The sequence below is a fragment of the Micropterus dolomieu genome, linkage group LG08 (assembly GCF_021292245.1).
Source record: "Micropterus dolomieu isolate WLL.071019.BEF.003 ecotype Adirondacks linkage group LG08, ASM2129224v1, whole genome shotgun sequence".
Taxonomy (NCBI): domain Eukaryota; kingdom Metazoa; phylum Chordata; class Actinopteri; order Centrarchiformes; family Centrarchidae; genus Micropterus; species Micropterus dolomieu.
The window spans coordinates 29,821,520-29,843,294 of NC_060157.1; the positions used below are offsets into that span (position 1 = coordinate 29,821,520).

At 40.2% G+C, this 21,775-nt stretch overlaps 1 protein-coding gene across 4 annotated transcripts in view; it reads left to right on the top strand.

Moving 5' to 3' along the window:
- The window catches only part of tti1 (TELO2 interacting protein 1), a 30,499-nt gene that overhangs the window by 1,319 nt on the left and 7,405 nt on the right, over window positions 1-21,775 (top strand). For 3 of the 4 annotated variants that reach the window (XM_046056069.1, XM_046056068.1, XM_046056067.1), the window contains exons 2-12: window positions 925-1,644; window positions 2,041-2,378; window positions 2,478-2,763; window positions 7,351-7,528; window positions 7,789-8,081; window positions 9,826-10,242; window positions 12,335-12,494; window positions 13,110-13,277; window positions 13,523-13,674; window positions 14,831-14,971; window positions 15,313-15,517. In XM_046056069.1, coding sequence (XP_045912025.1) covers window positions 931-1,644; window positions 2,041-2,378; window positions 2,478-2,763; window positions 7,351-7,528; window positions 7,789-8,081; window positions 9,826-10,242; window positions 12,335-12,494; window positions 13,110-13,277; window positions 13,523-13,674; window positions 14,831-14,971; window positions 15,313-15,517 — 3,052 coding nt within the window. In that variant the 5' untranslated portion in view covers window positions 925-930. Of the gene's footprint in view, window positions 1-924; window positions 1,645-2,040; window positions 2,379-2,477; window positions 2,764-7,350; window positions 7,529-7,788; window positions 8,082-9,825; window positions 10,243-12,334; window positions 12,495-13,109; window positions 13,278-13,522; window positions 13,675-14,830; window positions 14,972-15,312; window positions 15,518-16,112; window positions 17,183-21,775 lie in introns of those variants that run through there. The other variant, XM_046056070.1, reaches the window with a different exon arrangement.

The following is a 21,775-nucleotide window of genomic DNA, read 5'->3' on the forward strand; positions in this document are numbered from 1 at the left end:
AAAGATAAATATACGTTACTCGTTAACGTATCTTCTAGCTACATCAGTTGGTAATCCTCAAAAGTCAGCAAAAGTTGTAGGCTATATTTCCAAATGTTTTCACATTTCTGGGAATTTTTAACATTTTCCTGAAGAAGGACATTTCTTGTGTGACGTCATTCGGCTGCTTTCCTTTAGCCAGCTACCTAATAACATTGACAAAATATTTCTTCATCAATTTATATGCAGAAGAAGTTTTACTATTTGATACTAGTATGTATTATTTTAATTTAATACTTTACGTTTATGAAGTAGCATTTCTTGTGTGACGTCATTCGGCTGCTACTGGGGGTACAATTTTTTTTTTCACCGAGTTCACAAGTAGGAAATCCCACTTCAAGTGCGTTACAAAGTACTTTTTCTTGTTGGAGGTCGAAAATTTCCCAGTTCCGAGTTGCCTGGAATGCAGAATATTGTTGCTATAACTACTACTACTATAGTACTATATACTTTATGTTATATATCTGTTACTTAACAAAGTGACCAATTGTATATTGTAGTAATAATAATAAGTCATCAAAACAGCATTGCATAGTGTAGCTAACTTAATACTTGTTGGCACAACAAACCTAAAAACAGAATGTCACGGCAGAGTCTCAGGCAATGCAGAATATCATCGTGAGCACAATCACCATTACCACCGATAATGCTGACATGCAGTTTGCTAAATTTTGAAGGCAGCAGGGATTTTAAATATCACCTCTAAAAGTTACCAGTCAACATGTGACCATTACAGATTAAATTACAAAGATAAAAAGTAAATTGTTTTTAAATGATCTAAGAATGTGTTAACTTCAATTTCTTCCTACGGTACTTTAAAACTAATTAGTTTTCTTTGTCTTATTCCTGCATCTACCATTTCTCTTTCTGTACCCCCTCATAAAGTTGACCATGGCTGAGATCAGTGATCCTAAGATTGCATTTGCCTATCTACGCCCGACCTGTGTCCTGCTTACCCGAGAGCCCACTGTGACCAATGTGGAGTTACTGAGTGCCCAGTTGAAAGAAGTCAATGATGCCACGTTGCAGCAGCTCCAAGAGTATGTCCTCTTTCCTCTTCGCTTTGTCCTTAAAGTCCCCGGGCCTAAGAAGGACAAACTGGTGCAGGCTGTGGCTGAAGCCATCAGCTACGTGCTGGAGAACACTTGTGTCCAGAGATGGGACACCCTGCATGACCTTCTTTCAGAGCTTTGCCTCTGCCTGTGCTGTCCAACCGATCCTGGGAAGCCTGCAGATACATCTGAGGAGCTTAAAACAGCAGTGCTGAGGTGCCTGGACGCACTGCTTCATGCTGCTTACGGTGATATAGTCTTTAAACTCTTTGAACCCGTTATGCTGGCCGGACTGGGAGCTGCCATATCACTGCTGCTGGCTTTAGGAGAGAAGGAGAAATCTCGAGATATACAGGCAGCAGCGTTAAAGTGCCTCCAGACTTTGACTCTGCAATGTGATTGCACTCAGGAGCACATAGTCCCATCCTCAGAGGAGAGAAGCATTATAGGCAGCACCATGGCTTCCTTCTTACCTGGTATCACTGTGGCTGTAGCCAGGATCATTACAGGAGATCTGAGACAAGGCCATGCAGTCACAGTCAGGGCCATCAAGGTACCATATCTCTGTTCATTTGTATTTCTTGGTGTAATGATGCAGTACAGTACAGTCATGCTTAAATTTTGTGTGTCCATGAGGTTTAAAATATTCAATTTGCAATAATAATCATTTGTACTTCTTATTATATGCATATTATAGGCATATGTTTACAGTTAAAGTTTAATTTGTGTGACCAAATGAAAAATGCCTGATTTTAACTGCCAGGTCACTGAAAAATGCAGAACAAGAATAAAGTCCATTATGCTAAGCCAAATTTACAGAGTATACAGATCCATCTGTAGACTTGTACTGACTTCTACATGCCACCAAAACTCTAATGTGGTAGAAAACATGTCATGGACCAAAATAAAAATTAAGTGATTATCTCTTTTCACTTACATTGTCATTCAGGTTTGGTCCAGGACTGTGGGGCTTGTCATGGAAGATGCCCAGCTTCAAGCCAGTGAGCCCTGTAAGACTCCCTCACCAGACCTGGGGAGAATAGGACAACTTTTGGTCCATCGGACAGAATCCTGGGTGAAGAGCACAGCAGGGAAACTATTTGTGCTCCTAAGAAAGATCGTCTCCTGCACCTCAGCTCACCAGCACTGGACGGTTAGACTAGAGATGGTGGAGCTGGATGACCATCTGCTAGCCAGATGTAGCCAGTCACTGGGAGAGTGTGTGGGGCTGCTTCTGGAAGCACTGGTGGGAGCAATCAATGATGAGGAGCCCAGAGTCAGAAAGAGGTTTGATTTAATTTACATTTTTGTGAGGGAAAAGATTCAATCCCAGACTTCCTGATAACAAGATGCCTAATGAAACCTCTCTTCTGTTCTCTCCTATAGGTGTGAGGTCGCTCTCAGAGCGGTATCACAGAGGAATCAGAGCTGTAGCAGCAGCTGTGATACCAGTAAAAGCAGCAGCAGTGCTCAGACCTTTACTGATGTGCTTTCAGAGAATCTCCACGTTTTGGCTACCTCCCTGCCCAGACTGATGAGGACTACTGATGACCAGAAGAAGCTCTTTGTCCTTAATGTGTTTCTGGGTTATTTAAAAGTCCTGGGACCGCTTGTCTCTGTCGTGCTAAACTCAGCTGCACATCTTGAGAGGATTTCAAAAGCCTTAATGCAGGTAATGATAGCTGCCGTTTTATCAGCTTATACTTCATATTCTTAAAGATCTAGTGATTTTACATTTAATGTTTTTTATATCTGTTATCTGAAAATAAGGCACTTCATTAAGTGGCTTATTTAACAAATTCAAATGCAGGTGAAGTTTTATCGGGTATGCCAATTATTTTTGATGAAGGCAGCAGATGTGTGAATACAATTTAAAGCTGTATCTTAGTAATTCACTTACATAGCCTACTCATTTCAGGCTCTTTGTAATATATAAGGTAGGAACTAGATTTATTTGTCATTTTACAACACAGGGTTGTATACTGACATGAAGTTGTTTCTTTATGCTACTCACAGCTTGCCAGACAGTAGCAGAGTGAACAGGCTGTGGCTGGGTGGGTACTGTCCTTTAGTATCCTTTGGGCTCTGCGTAGGCACCTCACCTCACTGATATCACTGATGCTCAGGAGATGGGTACCAATGATCTTCTGCAGTTTTAATCACCCGCTACAGAGCCCTCCGGTCCTGGGCCGTGCACATCCCATGCCAGTTTGTGATGTTTCCAGCCAGGATGCTTTCTATTGCTCCTCTGTAAAAGTTAATAATAACTTGGCGTGGGAATTTGGCCTTCTTAAGTTTCCTCAAGAAATCCAATCGTTTCTGAGCTTTCTTCACCAGCGTGGAGATGTGAGACAACCATATAAGGTTCTCTCTGATGCTTATTCCCGGGAACCTGAAACTGATAATCTGCTCCACCTCAGCTCCACTGATGTGGACAGGAGTGTGTGTCTTTTCCTCCTTTTTCCTAAAATCAACAATCAGATCCTTAGTTTTGCTGACGTTGAGTAGTAAGTTGTTATCTGTGCACTACTCTTCAAGATTGTCGATTTCCTCCTGATATGAAGTCTCATTTTTGTGGTGATGATGGTGGTCCTGTCCACAAACTTTACAACAGAGTTCTCTGTATGTCGGGGAATGCAGTCAGGTGATGTAGTACACAGCCCTGGGGGGCTCCGGTGTTTAACACTGAGCGGAGGAGGTAAAAGAAAATCGCAGACAGTGTGTTTACTTGATAGGGACAGATGTTACATAGAGACTTGTACAACGATTTTCCATCACAGCAGTTATAGCTACCGCTATTTTCCAATGCCCATCCCATTTGAATGCCTAAATTAACAGGCGTAGTCCATAATAATGCGTTGATTTGATGTGTTCTCATGGCACTTATGAAAATATTTGCCTTGTTCTTTCATTACATTTATTCATTTGTCCAAAGCGACTTACAATTGCTATACATGTCAGAGGTCACACGCCTCTGGAGCAACTAGGGGTTAAGTGTCTTGCTCAGGGACACAATGGTGGATGGGTCACAGTGGGGGGATTGAACCCGGGTCTCTCACACCAAAGGCATGTGTCTTATCCACTGCGCCATCACCACTCCATAGCTCGGCTGTGTGTCCGTGTTCCACAGTAAATGACTCGGGCACTGAATAAGTGGTAGTTCCACCTCACTTTTAAGAACTTCTCATCACTTCAAAAATGAGATTGTGTGCAAAAAACCCCATCATTTAAGATCATTTACAGCGCACACAAAATGAACCAGATTTAGAATCATAAACACAAACGGAGATATCCGTTTCTGCAAAAGAACGCCTCAAATATGTTGTACAGTGTAATCAGGAATCATATTAATTAATAGGCTACTTGCATGCAGTGCAATTTATTCTCATAAATAAGGTGAACAGGAGGAGAAATTACATTTAAATTCAATCAATGTGTCAGTCGAGCAAATACGAGTGCATAGTTTCATGTAGCCTGTTGTTATCACATGTTCGTTGGCTTATCATGCCAAACGCTGTGCGCCAGCGTGTGGATGTGATGCGCTGCATGTAAAAGTTTATATCATATAGCCTGCAACAAGTTAGATTTCTTTAACTCATCGGCAGGCTCGTTAAGTGAGTGGACTGTTTGTGTAGCCTAAATAAATGTTTAAACACAGGTGGAATGCATTTGGTTTACTCTCTTTTCAAACGGGGGAATCCAGATTAGTACCCGGGTCATCCCATCTTGTGTGTGTGCCTCCCCCTCCAGCCAGTGACGTCACTACTCAAGAGGAATGCCCGTTCCTGCAGATCGGTTATAAAGGGGTGGGGTCTTTTCCACCAACCAACATGCTTCAGCTTCACCAAAAGGAAATTAAAGTTAAATTTGTTGTTAAATTTTTAAATGTTAAATTTTTCAGCTCAGGATCCAGGATGACTGGGGTGTTCTTTTTGTGCTGGAGATCCAATTTCTCACAGCGCTTCATCAGTATGGGGGAGTGCCACCGGGCAGTAGTCATTCAGACTATTAACTAGACACGTTACAGACATTGTAGTCTTTACACTGGTCCCTTTATTTTTGGAGAACAGCATTTGGATTATGTGGACTTGCCTTTAAAGGATATTTTCTTTTGTTGGGATTGGTTTTTCATTGTACTTACAATATAGAATCAGAATCAACTTTATTGCCAGGTACGTTTACACGCACATGCAAGGAATTTGCTTTGGTATTTTGGTGCATAACAATAAACAGGTAGACAATATAACAAAGATAAAGCACTGCAGGTCAAGAATCATAAAGATAAAATATAAAATTGACAATAAGATATAAAAAATGTAAAAGAATAAAGAATATGTAACATGGCAGTTATTTAAATTGCAGTGGGATTTACATGTGCTAAAATTTACAGTATGAGTATACTGTACTGTAAAGGAGGGGTTATGGGGCGGCTGCAGATGGAAAGAAACTGTCCTGAGCGACCGCAGCCTCCTGCTAGAGGGGACTGTCTGAAACAGTTTGTCTCCGGTTTGGAAGGGTTCAACCACAATCTTTCCTGCCTTCCTCAGAGTCCTGGAAGCGTGCAGGATGGAGTGAATGATACGCTGCAGCCTGCCCTTGTCCTTGGCAGTGGCAGCAGCATACCAGATGGTGATGAGGATGAACTCAGTGAGGCAGTGTAGTGCATCATTATTGTCTTTGGCAGATTGAATTTCTTCAGCTGCCACAGGAAGTACATCCTGTGCTGGGCTTTTTTAGTTTCTAGGAGCTGATGTTCAGCTTCCACTTGAGGTCCTGGGTGATGATAGTGCACAGGAAGCAGAAGGACTCCACAGTGTATACACAGTTTCTAAATTTCAGAGTAAAGCCAGAGTTGCAGCCATCCTTATATGAAATCACGTGCAGTTTAGCCCTTCCTTGTCCGTCTCCAACTCATCTGTTAATTTTCAGTAGAAACTGTATATGATCACTCAAAACAGCAAGTTTGATGTACACAAAAGCATCTGTGGTCATTTTACAGCAGTCTGATGCTGGTTGTACAAAATTTAAGCAGGGGAACTGCCGTGTGCAGTTGTGGCTTGAGATTGAGACACCTGCTGCCTTGAGAAAGCTGTAGAGAGTCACTAGTGTAAAGGAAAAGCCTACAATATAGACTACTAACTAACTTTCTTAGATGAAAGAGCTGCCAATCACTTATTAATCTCTTATTCTTTACTCACAGGCATTAATGATATAAAACTCTTTTACAGTGTGACCATGTCAGCTGTTTGAAAAACAAACAATAAAAGTGGAATGACGAACAATTAATTAATAAAGTGTTTTATATAACTTCATAGAGGTTAATGGGTGTGAAAAATACTGTGGAACACACAGGAGCTGTTGACCAGTGCACAGCTAGATTGGCATCATCACAAACCTCTAACTCACAGTGATTCACCAAGATACCAAACCTGCGCAGGCAAGGAAGTAACCACAGTGCACACTAGCAGACACCAAAATAGAGCCCAGTGATTCTGTTTCAACAAAATAAGGAAACGCAGGATTTACAGGATAAAATCTACCAGGCAGTGTAAATAAACTGTGTCAAATCTAAATAAATGCGGCTGTACATATAACATCTGAATAGCCTGACTCTCTCTACTGGACACTGTGTCCCTTTTTTCCATAGAGTCTATGTTTTCAGTTGGTTTTGGGGTATTTTTAGTGAAGAAATGGGCTATTTTGCAATGGGCAGTTTTATATAGTAGCTCCTCTAAACTTTTAGCTGAGGTGCAGGCAGGCAGTCTTGTGAAGATACTGGGGTAGAAAACCAGATATTCTAGCCAGTTTATCCTTATAACGTACCAAATCTTTCATACATGAACCACAACAGAATAATAAACAAATGGGGAGAGTAGGTAGAAAACAATCCCACATCAAGATCGAATTTATCGCCTTGTTACTGCCAGTTATGAAACAACAACTTTTCTTGTATGCTAGTTTAGGTTACTTGCAATACATTTTTATATGTACTGTTTATTTTAGTATTGGAGACACTCAAAATGTAGCACCTGAACCAAACATACTTCAGTATTACTAAAAAACTACAGCACTGTTTAAATGATAATTAACAAATCATCGAATTATTAGATTACAACAACATATAGTATTTTGTATGGTTGACAAGCTGAGTTAAGTGGTATTTTAAGCGGTAATTGTTTCTTGCTTGTGACACAACCAAAAAGTCAAAATAAATGGTTGGGAGGGAAAAAACAAAAAACACCTTTGTATGTCTCAACAGGTGCTGGAGCTGGATGTGATGGATGTTCGCATTGTAGAGGAAAGGAGTTACGCTGCTTCCATAGAGACAAGCTCAGGCTCTCATGATTCGTACACTGCCCACATTCAGAGGAAGCATTTTCTCTACTTCACAGATGAGAAGATCTTCTCTGTGCTCATGGAGATCTGTCGAACATTAGGTAGGTATAAGGGCTGTTTGATACAGACCTAATGGAAAGACTGCGTCAAAGTACAGTACATTTCTTATGTTCTTTCACTCTTCATACATAACGGTCCTCTATGTCTACGTTGATTCTTTTAAAAGTTGAACTTTCATTCGATACTATTACATAATGTAATAAAGCTAGCTTTATTTTGCTACAATATGTTTACATTTGCCTTTTTTTTGACTGCTCTCCTCCCAAAAGTATAAAAGAACATTCCCTCTTTCTATCTTTAGGTTACTATGGCAACATTTACTTGCTGACAGATCACTTTCTGGATCTGTACCAAATGTCTTCTGCATACAGAAAGCAGGCTGCCATGGTGCTAAATGAGATTGTCAGGGGTTCTGCGGGCATAGCCGTGGCAACAGAGACTCATGGTTTGGAGAGTCAAGTCTGGAGACACTCTGCCACCCAGGAAGACCTCAAGATGGCAGTGGTGTCTATCATGGAGGAATACACCAGTCTGAAGAACTGGCACTTGATTACTGTTGGTGAGGAGATGGATAGAGACCGGGAGGACCAGCAGGTGAGAATAGTTTCCGCCCTGCTGCTTTCTTACGTTTTAATGTGATAATGGATTGTCTTACGTGCTGTGAATATTACCTCATCACCAGCTCAATTCGGTGATTACTCCCAGAGAGTTTGCTGATCATCACTTTTAATACATGATGTTACTCTTCATGGAATGATATTCTGAATGAAGACGTGATAATTTGTTATTTGATTTCACGATTTAGCTTCTCATTTTGTACTCTGTGAATAGTTTCTAACCAAGTGTGATATTAGTCTCCCACAATCAGCCCATAGTGCACAATTCCTTCTGCGTTTAATTTGATCATGTTCACTTCACTCCAAAGCACATCAGGCTTTATTGAGAAAGATCCATACTTTGTTCACAGTATGAATGGAATTATCGATGTGTGCTCCTTTGCCTCAACACACTGAGCAAAGGGAGAAACTGCTTCAGGGTTACAAGTAACTGCTCTAATCTTTCAAGGCTGGATTATTGAGCTGACAGGCAGAGAAAATATCTCAGGTCCTCCAACCAACAGAGGCCGGGAAACATTGCCAACACTGATTTAGTTTGTAGATAAACTTGCAGTTTCTCTTTGTCAGCTTAAATGTTTGCCCATGGAGGCGGCACACAACCAAATTAAATTGATTCTAAGCACAGAAATATACTACACTGTAGAGCTCACTCAAGTCAAATTAGTTCCATTCATAAATGGAATATGGAATAAATTTGAACATGATGGAAACTACAGGCAGTTGGCTGTAAATGCTGACATCAGTGTTGATGATCATTTTATGGAAAAAGTTAAAGGCCCCTTCCACACTACTCCGTTTTTGTTTAAAAACAGAGTTTTAAAATGAATACGATCTCAGTAACTTACAAGTGTAGGCTGTAAGTTATTTGTACGGTACAAAATATTTTAATAAAAATAGCCTCAGTAGCAATGTGTGTCTGCTTTGCATGATTTATAAGACCCAATCAGAGAGCCAAATGTGAGCGTCTGCTCATCATTTTTAAAGTCCCCCATTTTTGCACTAAAACGCCACCCAGAGTTCTAAAACGAAAAATGGGGTCGGCAGCGTTTCCAAACTTCTCCGTTTTAGATCTTCATTTTCGCAGTTTTAGTCTGGACGGGAGGTGGACACAGAGCAAAAGGTCTCCGTTTTAAAACGAAGAGGTAGTAATGTGGATGGGGCCTAAGACAGAGCCGCTGGTTTTAAGTTTGTACTGATACAGCAGGGTAACAGCTATTATAGCTGATGGGCTTGACCATCAGGTGGTCTAAAATGTTTTCATAATGGACGTATGGTTAATGTTGGAATGTGGTGATATTTCTTTGTTTGGGCCACCTGATTTAAGGTCAAATTTAAGGTACTCTGGAGTTTTTACATTCGCTGTTTCTCATCAAAACACATCATGTGTATCTTTCAGACCTAATTAACATTTTCAGCATAAGAATTTCCATTCCTCATAAAACATTTGCAGAGATGATTTTTGGATGAATTTGCAACCACAGTCTACGTGATTTCTGGTTCCTTCTCCTCTTCTCTTTAACTTTGTTGTTTTTGTGCTCAGAATAGTATTAACTTGTGAATTCAGGTTTAAACACACCTGTCTGCTCATGCTTTTAAATGTAAACATGTCATCTTTATAATGACCTTTTTATGTCTATTAAATAAAACACACTGAATTGTAGAAGACAACTGTAAAACTGGATGATATATGACAATGGGATTTGTCATTTGTCTCTCTGTAGCTGCTCAGCCCATCCAGACTCGTCTCCATATCCAACAGCAATGCCAGCAACACTAATGCAAACTCACTCCAAGTGATTCCTTCAACATTTGCCTCCCCGTCTCCCTCATTGTCCACCTCTACAATCCACCATCTCAATAGCAACATCTGGCAACTGTGTATCCAACTTGAGGGCATCGCCTGCTTTGCTCAGGCCTTGGGACGTGACTTCCGTCCCTTGTTGATGACATCACTGTACCCTGTACTGGAGAAAGCTGGGGAGGAGACATTGCTCATCAGCCAGGCAGCGCTGGGCACCATGTGGGACGTCAGCAAGGCCTGTGGCTACCACTCTTTAAAGGAGCTGATCAATGAGAACTCAGACTACCTGCTCAATGACATATCACTTAACCTGCAGAGGCTCAGCAAGCATCCACAGGTAAAACTGATGCGGTTCAACATGTTAGAATGCACAGTAATGTACCGTAGCACTAGAAACAGAGAAGAATAAGAACTAAGGAAACAAAGACAACATTTAAAAAATTTTTATAACCATTTTACAGTAGAAATATGTTAAATATGGTTTCACAGATGAGTGGCAACTAAAAATAAGTTTCATCATCAATTTATCTATAGTTATGTTAAAGTTTAATTTTAATTTTATTGTATAATTGGTTAATCATTTACTTTAGAAAATAGTGAATTGCCATCATAAGTTATCAGAGCCCAAGCCCATTTGCTTGTTTTGTCAAAACAGAAAAAGCCACAGATCTTTATGTTTGCCAGTGATTATTTCAGAATTCTTGATTGATCGAATCTTGACTAACCATTTCAGCAGTACAAACAAAAAATAAATAAGTGGCATAATAGGAGCTAACAATAAACACAATGAACCTAATAGCAGTAGCAGTTTATACAGTGAAATTAAACCCACATTTGTGGGGTTCTTGCAGAAATACCTGCTTAAAGTGACAAAAAGAGAGACGAGGGAGCAAAAAATACAGGGAGGGAAGAAGTCAAGTTTTTTTAACATGCATTATTGGGATAAGAATGCATACAGATGGTGAGGGAGAAGAGGAGAGAGGAGCTCAGTGCATCATGGGAAGTCCCCCAGCAGTCTAGGCCTATAGCAGCATAACTAAGGGATGGTTCAGGACTCACCTGAGCCAGCCCTAACTATAAGCTTTATCAAAGAGGAAAGTCTTAAGCCTACTCTTAAATGTGGAGATGGTGTCTGCCTCCTGAACCCAAACTGGAACCTGGTTCCACAGGAGAGGAGCTTGATAGCTGAACGCTCTAGGAACCACAAGTAACCCTGCATTCTGGGAGCGCAGTGCTCTGGTGGGGTAATAAGTAGTGCTGCACGATTAATGTAATGCCCCGAACATCTGTTTAAAAAATTAAAAATGACACAGGAAGTGCAAAATGGCTAACTTCCTGTTGAGCAAAATCTCATAAAAGAAACAGACATGTGTTCTTTATCATGAGAGCAATAAACCCACCAAATCTCAAGAAGATCGAAGCAACTTTGTCTAAAACATAGCGTTTGTTAAGGGCGTTTGTTAACATAAGCGTATGTTTAAAAACATAGTGGGGCTCGCCACCGGAGCACCAAGAGAAATGCCGGTGGGCCAGTCTCTCTTGTCAGAAACAGAGGGGCGTCGTAGGCAGTTAGACAGTTCAAAAATTTTACATTTTCAACTTTTCATAAAGCTGATGTGCTTCTCAGTTACTTTTCGTCAACTGACCAATCACAGCCCGGATGGGGTGGGACATTAAAAAAAGTTTGACGTGCTATAGCAAACTTTCAAATGTTCAACAAAATGATTATTGACAAGTTAGTATGTAGTATTAACAGTAGCATCCTGTTTCTGCTTTGTATGCCATATAAGATCCAATCAGAGAGCCAAACCTGAGCGTCTGCGTCATTGTTTCTAAAGTCCTCCGTTTTTTGCCGTTTGCACTAAAACGCCACCCGGAGTTTTAAAAAGTGGGCTTTTTAAGAAGAGGTTTAATTACATGTACAATAAAGGACTGTGGTACATAGCCTGTTAATAGAGACAGATTTATAGTTTCTCGTAAAGAAGAGCTAACTAACAGTCAACTAGGCTTCTTTACGCAGCTTAGTTAGGATAGGGTCTAAGAAACAGGATGATGGCTCAGATAGTGAAATGAAAAGAGATTCTTGGTGGAACTTTTTTTTTTTTTTTTAAGTTTTTGTGATATTTGTTTTAATTTACCGGTTTGGGGGTTATAGTTTATCTGTCTTATATGTTTTTATACCATATCTTTGGTCTTAGAGAGGATATCAAGTCATTCAAGTCAAAAGGCTACAGTCCAAGTGAAGTCACAATTTAGAAGCATTAAAGTCAAGTCTAAAGTAATCAGACTCGAGTTTGACTGTAGTCCAAGTCATCGGGCCAGAGTGCACACCACTGTGTTCATGACCCAGGTGAATACTGTAAATGGGTTTACATGGCTTTGCTGCACCCTCAACATGTTTTTCATCATATTCCCCTCTTGTTGGCTAGGCTCCACGTGTGTTGACAGTGATGTTAACTCACTCTGACTGCAGCCTGCTACCTCTGGTTGGGGACATTGTTCAGGATGTGCTGATGGCTCTGGATCTCAGCTATGACAACACAGCTGCTCTTTTCTGTTCTGTGCTGCACACACTCATGGCGGCGCTGGGTGAGATTCAGAACTAATTTCAACTCCTTTTATACGGTCAGGGTGAAAAAGGATAAGGGACAAAATTAATATATTGCTTATCTACTACACTTTGTCTTAGCATTTAGTTCACTTATATTCAAAACATTTAATGATGGATTGTTGATTTTAGTAGGGGGGTTTAGTATCACACGATGTTTTAAAGAATAGAAATATAATATTCACTATTTATTTAGTGGATATACAAACCAGTTATTCATTTTTGGCATTAAAAGGCCATGAATATTCATACAAAATTTTAAAAATGACTGGCCCCTGCACAGTCCTTAACTAGTCAAATTCTAATTACTGTAGAGAAAAGAGTTTAGTCTTGCATTTTACCAGAGATAGAAAAATTGAAATTACATGACCACTAAATATTTTTAATCAGATGATCAGATTCTGCAGCTCTGTGGAGCTTTTAGGTACGTGTGCTAGATAATTCAAAGTAATAATATCAATAGAAAATGGCAAAAAGGTGTACCAGTATTTGATTGACAAGTGATCTCTGTGAACTAACTAACAAATAAAATCAAGGATGGAGACAAAACAAAGAATATCTATCCTAACCTGTTCTTTTTGTTATTTTTCCTATAGCGAGGTGGTTTCCCTCCAGTTGTGGTAGGGTCGGTGAGTCTGCCAGACCTAAGCAGACCTCCACTCACAAGGAAGTCCTCAACATCCGCCAATTCTTGCTGGACTATCGCAAACAGAAAGAGCTGGCAGAGGGCATTGGAATAGAGGAGGAGGACACTAAGGGCCTCGGTAAAACCGCATTGTGTCTTTATGAGGACTACCAGGAAATTATATTTCATTTTAGCATAGGTTTCACGTTTGTTGTAGTGGTTATATTAGATTACAATTATCAGTGGGGAAACTGGGATATGATATTAAAGAAAATACAGTATCAATAACAATAAAGTGTGAAATATAAGAACCAGAGTCAATATTGGGTGCTTGCCAAGACTGTCAATCATACATCATCTGTCTGACCATCACTGTCTCTCTAGAAGTCCCTCCTCCCATCGAGTGTGAGGATGTTAAAGATATTGGTGGTCCTGATGTAAAAGCAGAGCTTCCCTCCCACCTCCGCATCACCAAAGAAGTTATGGAGCGCTGCATTCATCTACTGTCCAACCCTAGTCTCCGGGTCCGACTCAAGGTATTGCCTGTGGTGTGATGTACTGTGAAGGGGAGCATTGGTTTTTATGATACAAAACCTAGTAGGGATTGTTGATGAGAAAGAATTTAGTTTTGTCTCTACACTGTGGCTTTGTATTGGTGTGACAAATATCCCAGCCACACAGGATACCATCATGACTATCCAATAGAGAATTGACTGCATATATTCACCCACAACACACACTAGTTAGCTAGCACAGCTCCATGTCATCCTTCTCCAAAATTGCAGACTTGGCAAGAAGCATGTTCCAAAGAGTGCCAAGTAGAGTACAAAGACAAGCCAGGTCTATAGTTTTAGGCCAGTGATAGCTTTGCAGTCAAACTAGTCTAAGATGAGTTTTACAAAAAATACTAATTTTAGTTAGCCACCCCATGCTAACTCTGAGCTGTAGGCTCTGTTACCATGATAACAATCAATGACCTGCTGAAAACAAGAGGAAACATAGCTCTATTCTTAGTATGCAAATGTCGTCAAATAAGAAAATTGTTGCCAGAAACCACAGTAACCTCATTAAGAGTTAATACTAGTATAACGTGGGTGCTAGTCGAAAAAGCCATGGATTCACCAAAGACGTTGAGTTCATTGTGTCGGCGCCATTAATATCTGAACCAAACTTCATAACAATCCATCCAAATAGTCATCTCTAGCCCCACTTCAACTGGGGAGGCGAATAAACAGATAATTAATAACAATAATAATTAGTCATTTAGCTGATTCTTTTATCCAAAGCGACTTACAATTGCTAGAAATGCCAGAGGTGGTACGCCACTGGAGCAGCTATGGATTAAGTGTCTTGCACGTGGACACACTGGTGGATTTATCTCAGTGGGAATTTAACCAGGGTCTCCCACACCAAACTTAGATGACTAACTTAGGCTAACTTAGATGTATCAGTAATAAATCACTCCATAGTAAGAAACTAAATGGAAAGTACCCCCTCTTCACAATTCTGAAACAGGTTTCTAAAAAAGCAAGTATTTCCTAACATTGTTACCCAGGATCTTTGGATCTCCAATATGGCCTTCAAAGGTTGTGTAACATCACCCAAAAGCTACCTTTACACATGTATGTGGTGTTCTTACACTCACAAAAATATATATATATTAATGGGTGTACTGCATGTTTTTATCTTAAGGTATTGGATGTGCTGGAGCTATGTGTGTGTGTACTCAGTGAGAAGGAAAATGAGATGCTGCCTATGGCCCATCGCTGCTGGCCTGCCCTCCTACAGAGACTCACAGCTGATGACCCTTTAGCAGTCCTCAGAGCCTTCAGGGTATGTCAATTGATTCTACATGTCACTGCAGTGTAATTTTGTCTACTTGTGAAAACCTGTCATTAGTTGAACTATTTTTATTTATGTTACTTTTCATTTTTCACTGAAGAATCGACAAAAATAGACACAACTAGTATGTAAATGGTAATTTATTTGCTCAGTAATATTGCTGGCAAACTATTCTATCTCTATCAGCAATATGGCAGGCTCTGGGTATGTCCAGGTTTTGTAAATAATATGGTTCATCTCAGATTTTTAATGAAGGACACACTACAGGGACATTTTATTACATTTTGACTTCTTGCTGCATACATACATTACATGCTGAGTCTCTTTGCCAGATGCTGTGTACACTGGGTGAAACATGTGGTGACTTTCTGAGGAGGAGGGTTTCTAAAGAGGTTCTGCCCAAGCTGAGCTCCTCACTGGCACGGCAAGCTCCGATCAGCGCCAAGGCCGGACCTGTCTACACACACACCCTGGTCTACAAACTGCAGCTAGCTGTACTTCAGGGGCTGGGCTCACTGTCCCAGAGGCTGGATCTGGGTAAGAGGATAGGAACACATGACACACAAAAACACAGGTTTCCCAAGACACAATACACAGTGCTGAAGGAATATACATACCAGGTTAAAGAGTGGATAAAGAACACTTGTAAAAAATGTATCATGGTTAATCTTAGCCCTGACATGTTTCCTAATGAAGGTTGATGCAACATTATGGTAATTTTACCAAGAACATATTGAGGATAGAATACCTTTGTACCAATGTAATATTTACATAAGTATGTTGTATAATGAGAGCTCTGATGAATAACCAGAGTAAAATTGCGCTCCAACCAGAAAGCCAGTCATTTATATGCATTAAGGATCATGTAAACTCCCCTCCTAATGGCAGCATTATTTTAGAATATCACCACAGAAGAAGTTTTAGATGAGGCTTGGGCTGGAACAACTTGTAGAAATAAATTTTATATTTATGTATTAAAGGAATAGTGCAACATTTTAAGAAAGTGGTGCTGGAAACAGGATATTTAGCTTAGTACAAAGACTATATCAGGGGAATACAATAAGCACAACTCTTTTTTTGGGGGGGGATATCGTTCAGATTGCCTTCATTAACACTGATTTTTTACCACCAGATGGCAATCTTGTACAACCGTAAAAACCCGGCATGGGACCATAGCAGCACTCAGTGTATCTCAATCCTCTGTTAGTGTATCCTCCTTCTTTGTTTTATCTGTCTTTGTTTGTTTTATTTTAAAGACCTAAAGACACAATCCAGTGTTGCATCTTAAAAATTTTATTGTAAAAACTTTAGACAATTTATTGATACGATTACATAAAGTTTGCTTTTGGTGTGTGTTGATCACTGGTATTTGGAACGTGGCAGTGGTTTTCATGGTAGTCATCACCTTTTCATATTTTTCATTCAGTTGTTAACTTTGTTTATTTTCCTTACTTTGTTGACACTACATCCCAGGACATCCCATGCATTGCAGTATTCAACATACATGCCATTTCCTCTTGCACAATACTGAAATTGCTAGACTAAACGGGCCTTTAGCCTGTGTCACTTAAATATTATTTTAAACATACAGACCATAGCCAGTGGAGCCAACAGGACGCTACTGAATCCTTAGCCGCACAAGAACAACACTGTTCATCTGGACAGAACATTAAAAAACTACATGAAAGGAGGGAATTTAATTGATTAGCTCAGAAATTGAATGTTTTTTAGAGTTGTGTATTTTGTGCTTGGTATAGCTTCAGTATCATAGCTGAAAATGTTAATCCACAGTGGCCTAGGGGATCAGTGCCAGCGTGTTACCAATTTTTCATCAATCATTATGTTATTAAGCAGAGATGTCCCAGTTGCAGGCGTAACAGGTTCAGATTGCTCCAATTTTCCAACATTGGTAAATTCTCTAGGGGAAGCACAGTATGTATAGTGGAACTAAGAGCTTCTGAATGCAGTTTGCAGCTCGTTTCGCCTCTATTTTTATGTCTTTTGTGTGCAGGTTGTTGTTTTTCAAACTATGTAATGAAAATAACAGGATCATCACCTACAGTAAGAAGTGGTGGTTGCGATCAGCGAAAGAAATTATGGGGGAAACGGTCATTTTCATACATTAACTAGTAATCATCATCACTTCTACTTCCCAAGGACAGTGATTGTGCTAGCAATAAAACATTACATGGTGGTTTAACAGAGCTCTGATTCATATGGCTCATTGAAACCAAACTTGGTACGTTACTTCCCACCGGAGCCCTGAGGACCTGTATGATATTTTGGTGTTAATCGGCCACTAGGCGTTGCTGTTAACTGATACCAAATAACACTCCCATAGACATGTTGCAAATCTCCTGTTCCGCCACATCCCAAATGTGCTCTGTGAGATTGAGGTCTGGTGACTATGGAGTCCATTGAAGTACACTGAACTCACTGTCATGTTGGTGGAACCAGCAGTGTGCTTTGTGACCAAATATTTTTCTCGAAGTAGCCATTAGAAGATAGGTAGACCGTGGCCATAAAGGGATGCACATGGTCAACAACAATACTCAGGTGGGCTGTGGTATTTAAACCATGCTAAATTGCACAACAGGGTTCGCACGGTCATGAAAACATGGAAAAGCCATGAAAAGCCTTGAAAATAGCAATTTCCAGGCCTGGATAATGTTTGGAAAAATAAAAAAAACAGAAGGTATAGGAAAAGTCATTGACATTTTCTTCAGATACCTGTATGATATGTGGTTTAGTTAAGAAAAATCTATATTGGTTCAACAATACTTTCATGTTTGGGCAGATCAGTCACAACACGTTTCTTTATGTTGTTCTCTGCGTGGGTAACGTCAGACTTGAGTTACACTTTGTAAAGTTAACTTACTTTGATGAGATGTAAATTTGCACAATGCCAGGAAAATGCCGATTTAATAATGTCTAGCTTCACTTGGACAAGTACAAGGCATGGCTTGAGAAGGAACAGGACGTGCAAAATGTGGACTGTGTAGTTAAAACATTTCAAGCATTGGCAAGGCAGTGCTAGCTAGCCATGCTAAAGGTGTCCTGCTGCTTCTGCTATTGAATCAATTCTAAACCGCATCACGGCCTTTTCACCCCGGTGACCCGTTTCCTTCTCGTCCACTGTCAAACAAGGGACCATTTCGTGTGCCGTGTCCAGGAACAAAACCCTAACTTCAGAGGTACTGTGGGCGTTTAAGGTAGCAAATTTTCACTATTCCTACAAGTCATGTGAAGACACAAGCCCGCTTTTTCAGCCATGTTCCCCAACAGCCAGATAGCTGCCAGATTTGCATGTGGTGAATGTAAGTGCTAACATTAATGTACGTTTGGATTGGCTCCTTATTTTAAGAAACTGATGTTGTCCGCAGTATCAAAGCAAAGATCAAATGTCATGTTATTTGATGAAAGCCTGAACCACTATTTACAGGCTAAACAGCTAGACATTCACGTCAGGCTGTGGGACAGACCCAAGGTGAAGACTAAATACATCGGCTCAGAGTTTATGGACCATTCATCAATGAAGGACTGTCAGATATCGGAATCACAAATCTCAATGCACGGGCTGAAAGTTATTGGAAAGTGTTCAAATGACTCCACAAGTAAGTGCAGAATGATGTGGGAAAGTCGCTTATCAACATTACATTTATTCATTTAGCTGATTTTGTCCAAAGCGACGTGTCACAGTGGGGAGTTGAACCCGGGTCTCTCACACCAAAGGCATGTGTCTTATCCACTGCTTCATCACCACCCTGCGTGAACGTGCATCCGTGTAGGTTGCACGTACTGCACAATGCGTTCAGAGATGGATGTAAATCAAAGTTGAACACGGACTCTCTAGCCAGCCCAAGCTGCCCTTCTTCTCTTGTTGTCCATTACATATTTAGTTTTCGTTTTCGTTTTTGACATAATTTCCGGAAGAGCTATCTGTTCCATTTTTTGTTATCTTAATACAACAGTAAACACTACGGGGAGAAATTATCCCACCTTAACAATGTGGAAGTCACTTAAAGTTTCAAATATTTTCCCTCCACAAGACGACATGACTATCAATGTAGGATAAAGACAACATGTGTAGTATCTTTATTTATTTTTAAATGACTAAAAGGAAATAGATCATTCTTTAATGCACATAACAGAATCAGCATACAGCACTGTAGTTTGTTTTACCTAAGTTATGAATGTGTAATATTTAGTCATTTGGTGTGTTTAACTCAAATAAAAGAGAAATACATGATCAGTGGTTAGAAAAGTTGTTAGAGTGATCATAAAATCCCTTCATCTTAATTGTTTGCACGGCTCGTGGGAAGATTTCTGAACGGAAAGCATCTGCAAGAGGCCACATCCACACTGAAGCTCCTCTATGTCCCTTTTCAGGACAGCAGTCTGCACGAGGATATTTCTCAGATTGGTATTGGATTTGCAACAGAAGCCACCTTCAGGTCTTCCAAAAGGCATTTCAGAGACAGAGACTAGAAAGATAAGATGGGACAGCAAGAAACTGTTGATCACACTCCTTAAGAAATTGCTGAAAAAGGCTCCAGTGCATTACACATTAGTGAGAAGCCTGCAGTGCCTTGACCCGAGACGCATGACCGAATCTAAGGAGCTGTGTGTAACTCAATTGAAAAGAAACGCACACATACTTGTTGAAGCTAAACACATAGATGAGGCAATGTGTGATGATATCCATAGAGAGTTTAGGGAGTTTTGTAGTTCGGCTGCTCTTCATGAGAAATTCAGGGAATTTGATCGAGTCGACACCCTGCTGTATGAAACAATGGGGACAAAACCATTGTTTTCCCGAGTGTGGGATGTGGTGAACATTCTGCTCGTCTTACCTCGTGCACAAGCCAGCATGGAGAGGATTTTCCATAAACAAAGTTGACTGTGGAGAATCAGACGGAGAGGTCTCTGGTGGCTCAGAGACTCATTGTTGACCATGTCAGGTCTGATGGGCTCATAATCAAGGTACAGATCTTTAAAGAGCTGCTCCTTTCAGCTGCAGGAGCCAGGCAGAAGTACCATGGCTACCTGGATGAAGAGAAGAGAAAGAAAGAACAGCGAGCTGCTGGCTCAAAAGAGGAAGGCCCTCAAAAATGAGCTAGAGGACTAGGATGGAGGCTGATATATGTGCCCTTGAGAAATCGGCAGACGCTGAGAAAGCAGAAGCTACAAGCAAACTGACCTTTATCACCAAATCCAACAGTTTCCGCTGCAAAAGAAAAGAAAGCATCTCTGCTTGTGACTGAAAAGCATATTGATGAGATATTTGACAAATGACAAAATAAACTGTGTGGATTGTTTAGATTAATGGTAAATAGGAGCAATAGTTGGTTAAACCATTAAATCGTTACAAAATCTACACATTGGAGTTCTCAGGGTTGCACACATTTTATTCTGTTTCCCCTCTGATAGTGCTGCCTTGTAAAGTAAATGCCAGTTTTACTGGACATTTATTTACTTATTTGTTTTTCATGTCAGTATTTATTTTTATTTTACATTGTTGCCTCCCAGTCGTTTATATTAATTAGGGCTACACATTGGAGTTCTCAGGGTTGGACACATTTTATTTTGTAAACATCTTAATGATGCTTTACTTGAATAGATGTTTAAATTGGATCAAACCACATAGCTTGTCAATAATTTTAGCATATACTGTGGTAAATTTTGACATGGATTTTACACTTATTTTTCATGTATACATAGACTTTTCAGAGAATGCATGGTCATGAAAATTTACCTCAAAGTCATGGAAATGTACGGGTTAAAATGTTTATGAACCCTGTATTAAGGGGCCTAATTTGTGCCAAGAAAATATTCCCCACACCATTACACCTCCACCAGCTGCCTGAACCGTTGGCGCAAGGCAGAACGGATCCATGGATTAATAATGTTTATGCCAAACTCTGACCCTACCATCTGCATGTGGCAGAAGGAATCGAGATTCATCAGACCAGCTAATGTTTTTTCATTCTTCTACTGTCCAGCGTTTGCCACTGTATACTCCGTTTCCTGTTGTTAGCTGACAAAAAGTGGGACCCGGAGTGGCTTCTGTAGCCAAACCACTTCAAGGTTCGAAATATTCCATAACAGTGCCATAACAGTGAGGGATGCTCTTCAGCATAGCCCTGTTGTAACCGAGAGACTGTTGCGCATGAAAATCTCAGGAGATCTCCAGTTTCTGAGACACTTAAACCACCCCATCTGGCACCGATGATTCGTCCTAGGTCAAGATTCACTTAGATCATATTATTCCCCATTCTTATGTTTGATTTGAACAACTGAACTTCTTGACCATGTGTGCATGCTTTCATGCATTGAGTTGCTGCCACATAATTGAATGATTTTCCATTAATGAGCAGATACAGGTATTATACAGTGGCCGATGTATATTATTTTTGTTCCCAGATTACTTATTTGTCAGACAGCTTTGCTGTTAGCCCCAAGCTGTTATCCTATCTCAGGTTAGTGAATGAAAAATGTAGCTGATCAAGGACTTTAGTACCCATTATTTCTGCACAGTAAACTGCATACAGTAGAGTCCAGCTTTGTCTGGACAAGCTGCTTACTTGTTGTGTTTCTGATAGTGATTAATTTCACTCTTTCATGCTTTCCTGTCAGCGTCTATACATGATACCAGGATTTAACTAGGCCCCAAATGCAAAACCTTCATTGATGTGGTAGTGCATATGTTGATTTTTGCAGATATAACTGGTGTTTCGTACATAAAGAGATTGACCAGTACATTACAGCTTTAAATCGCGGAAAAGCAACCTCCTC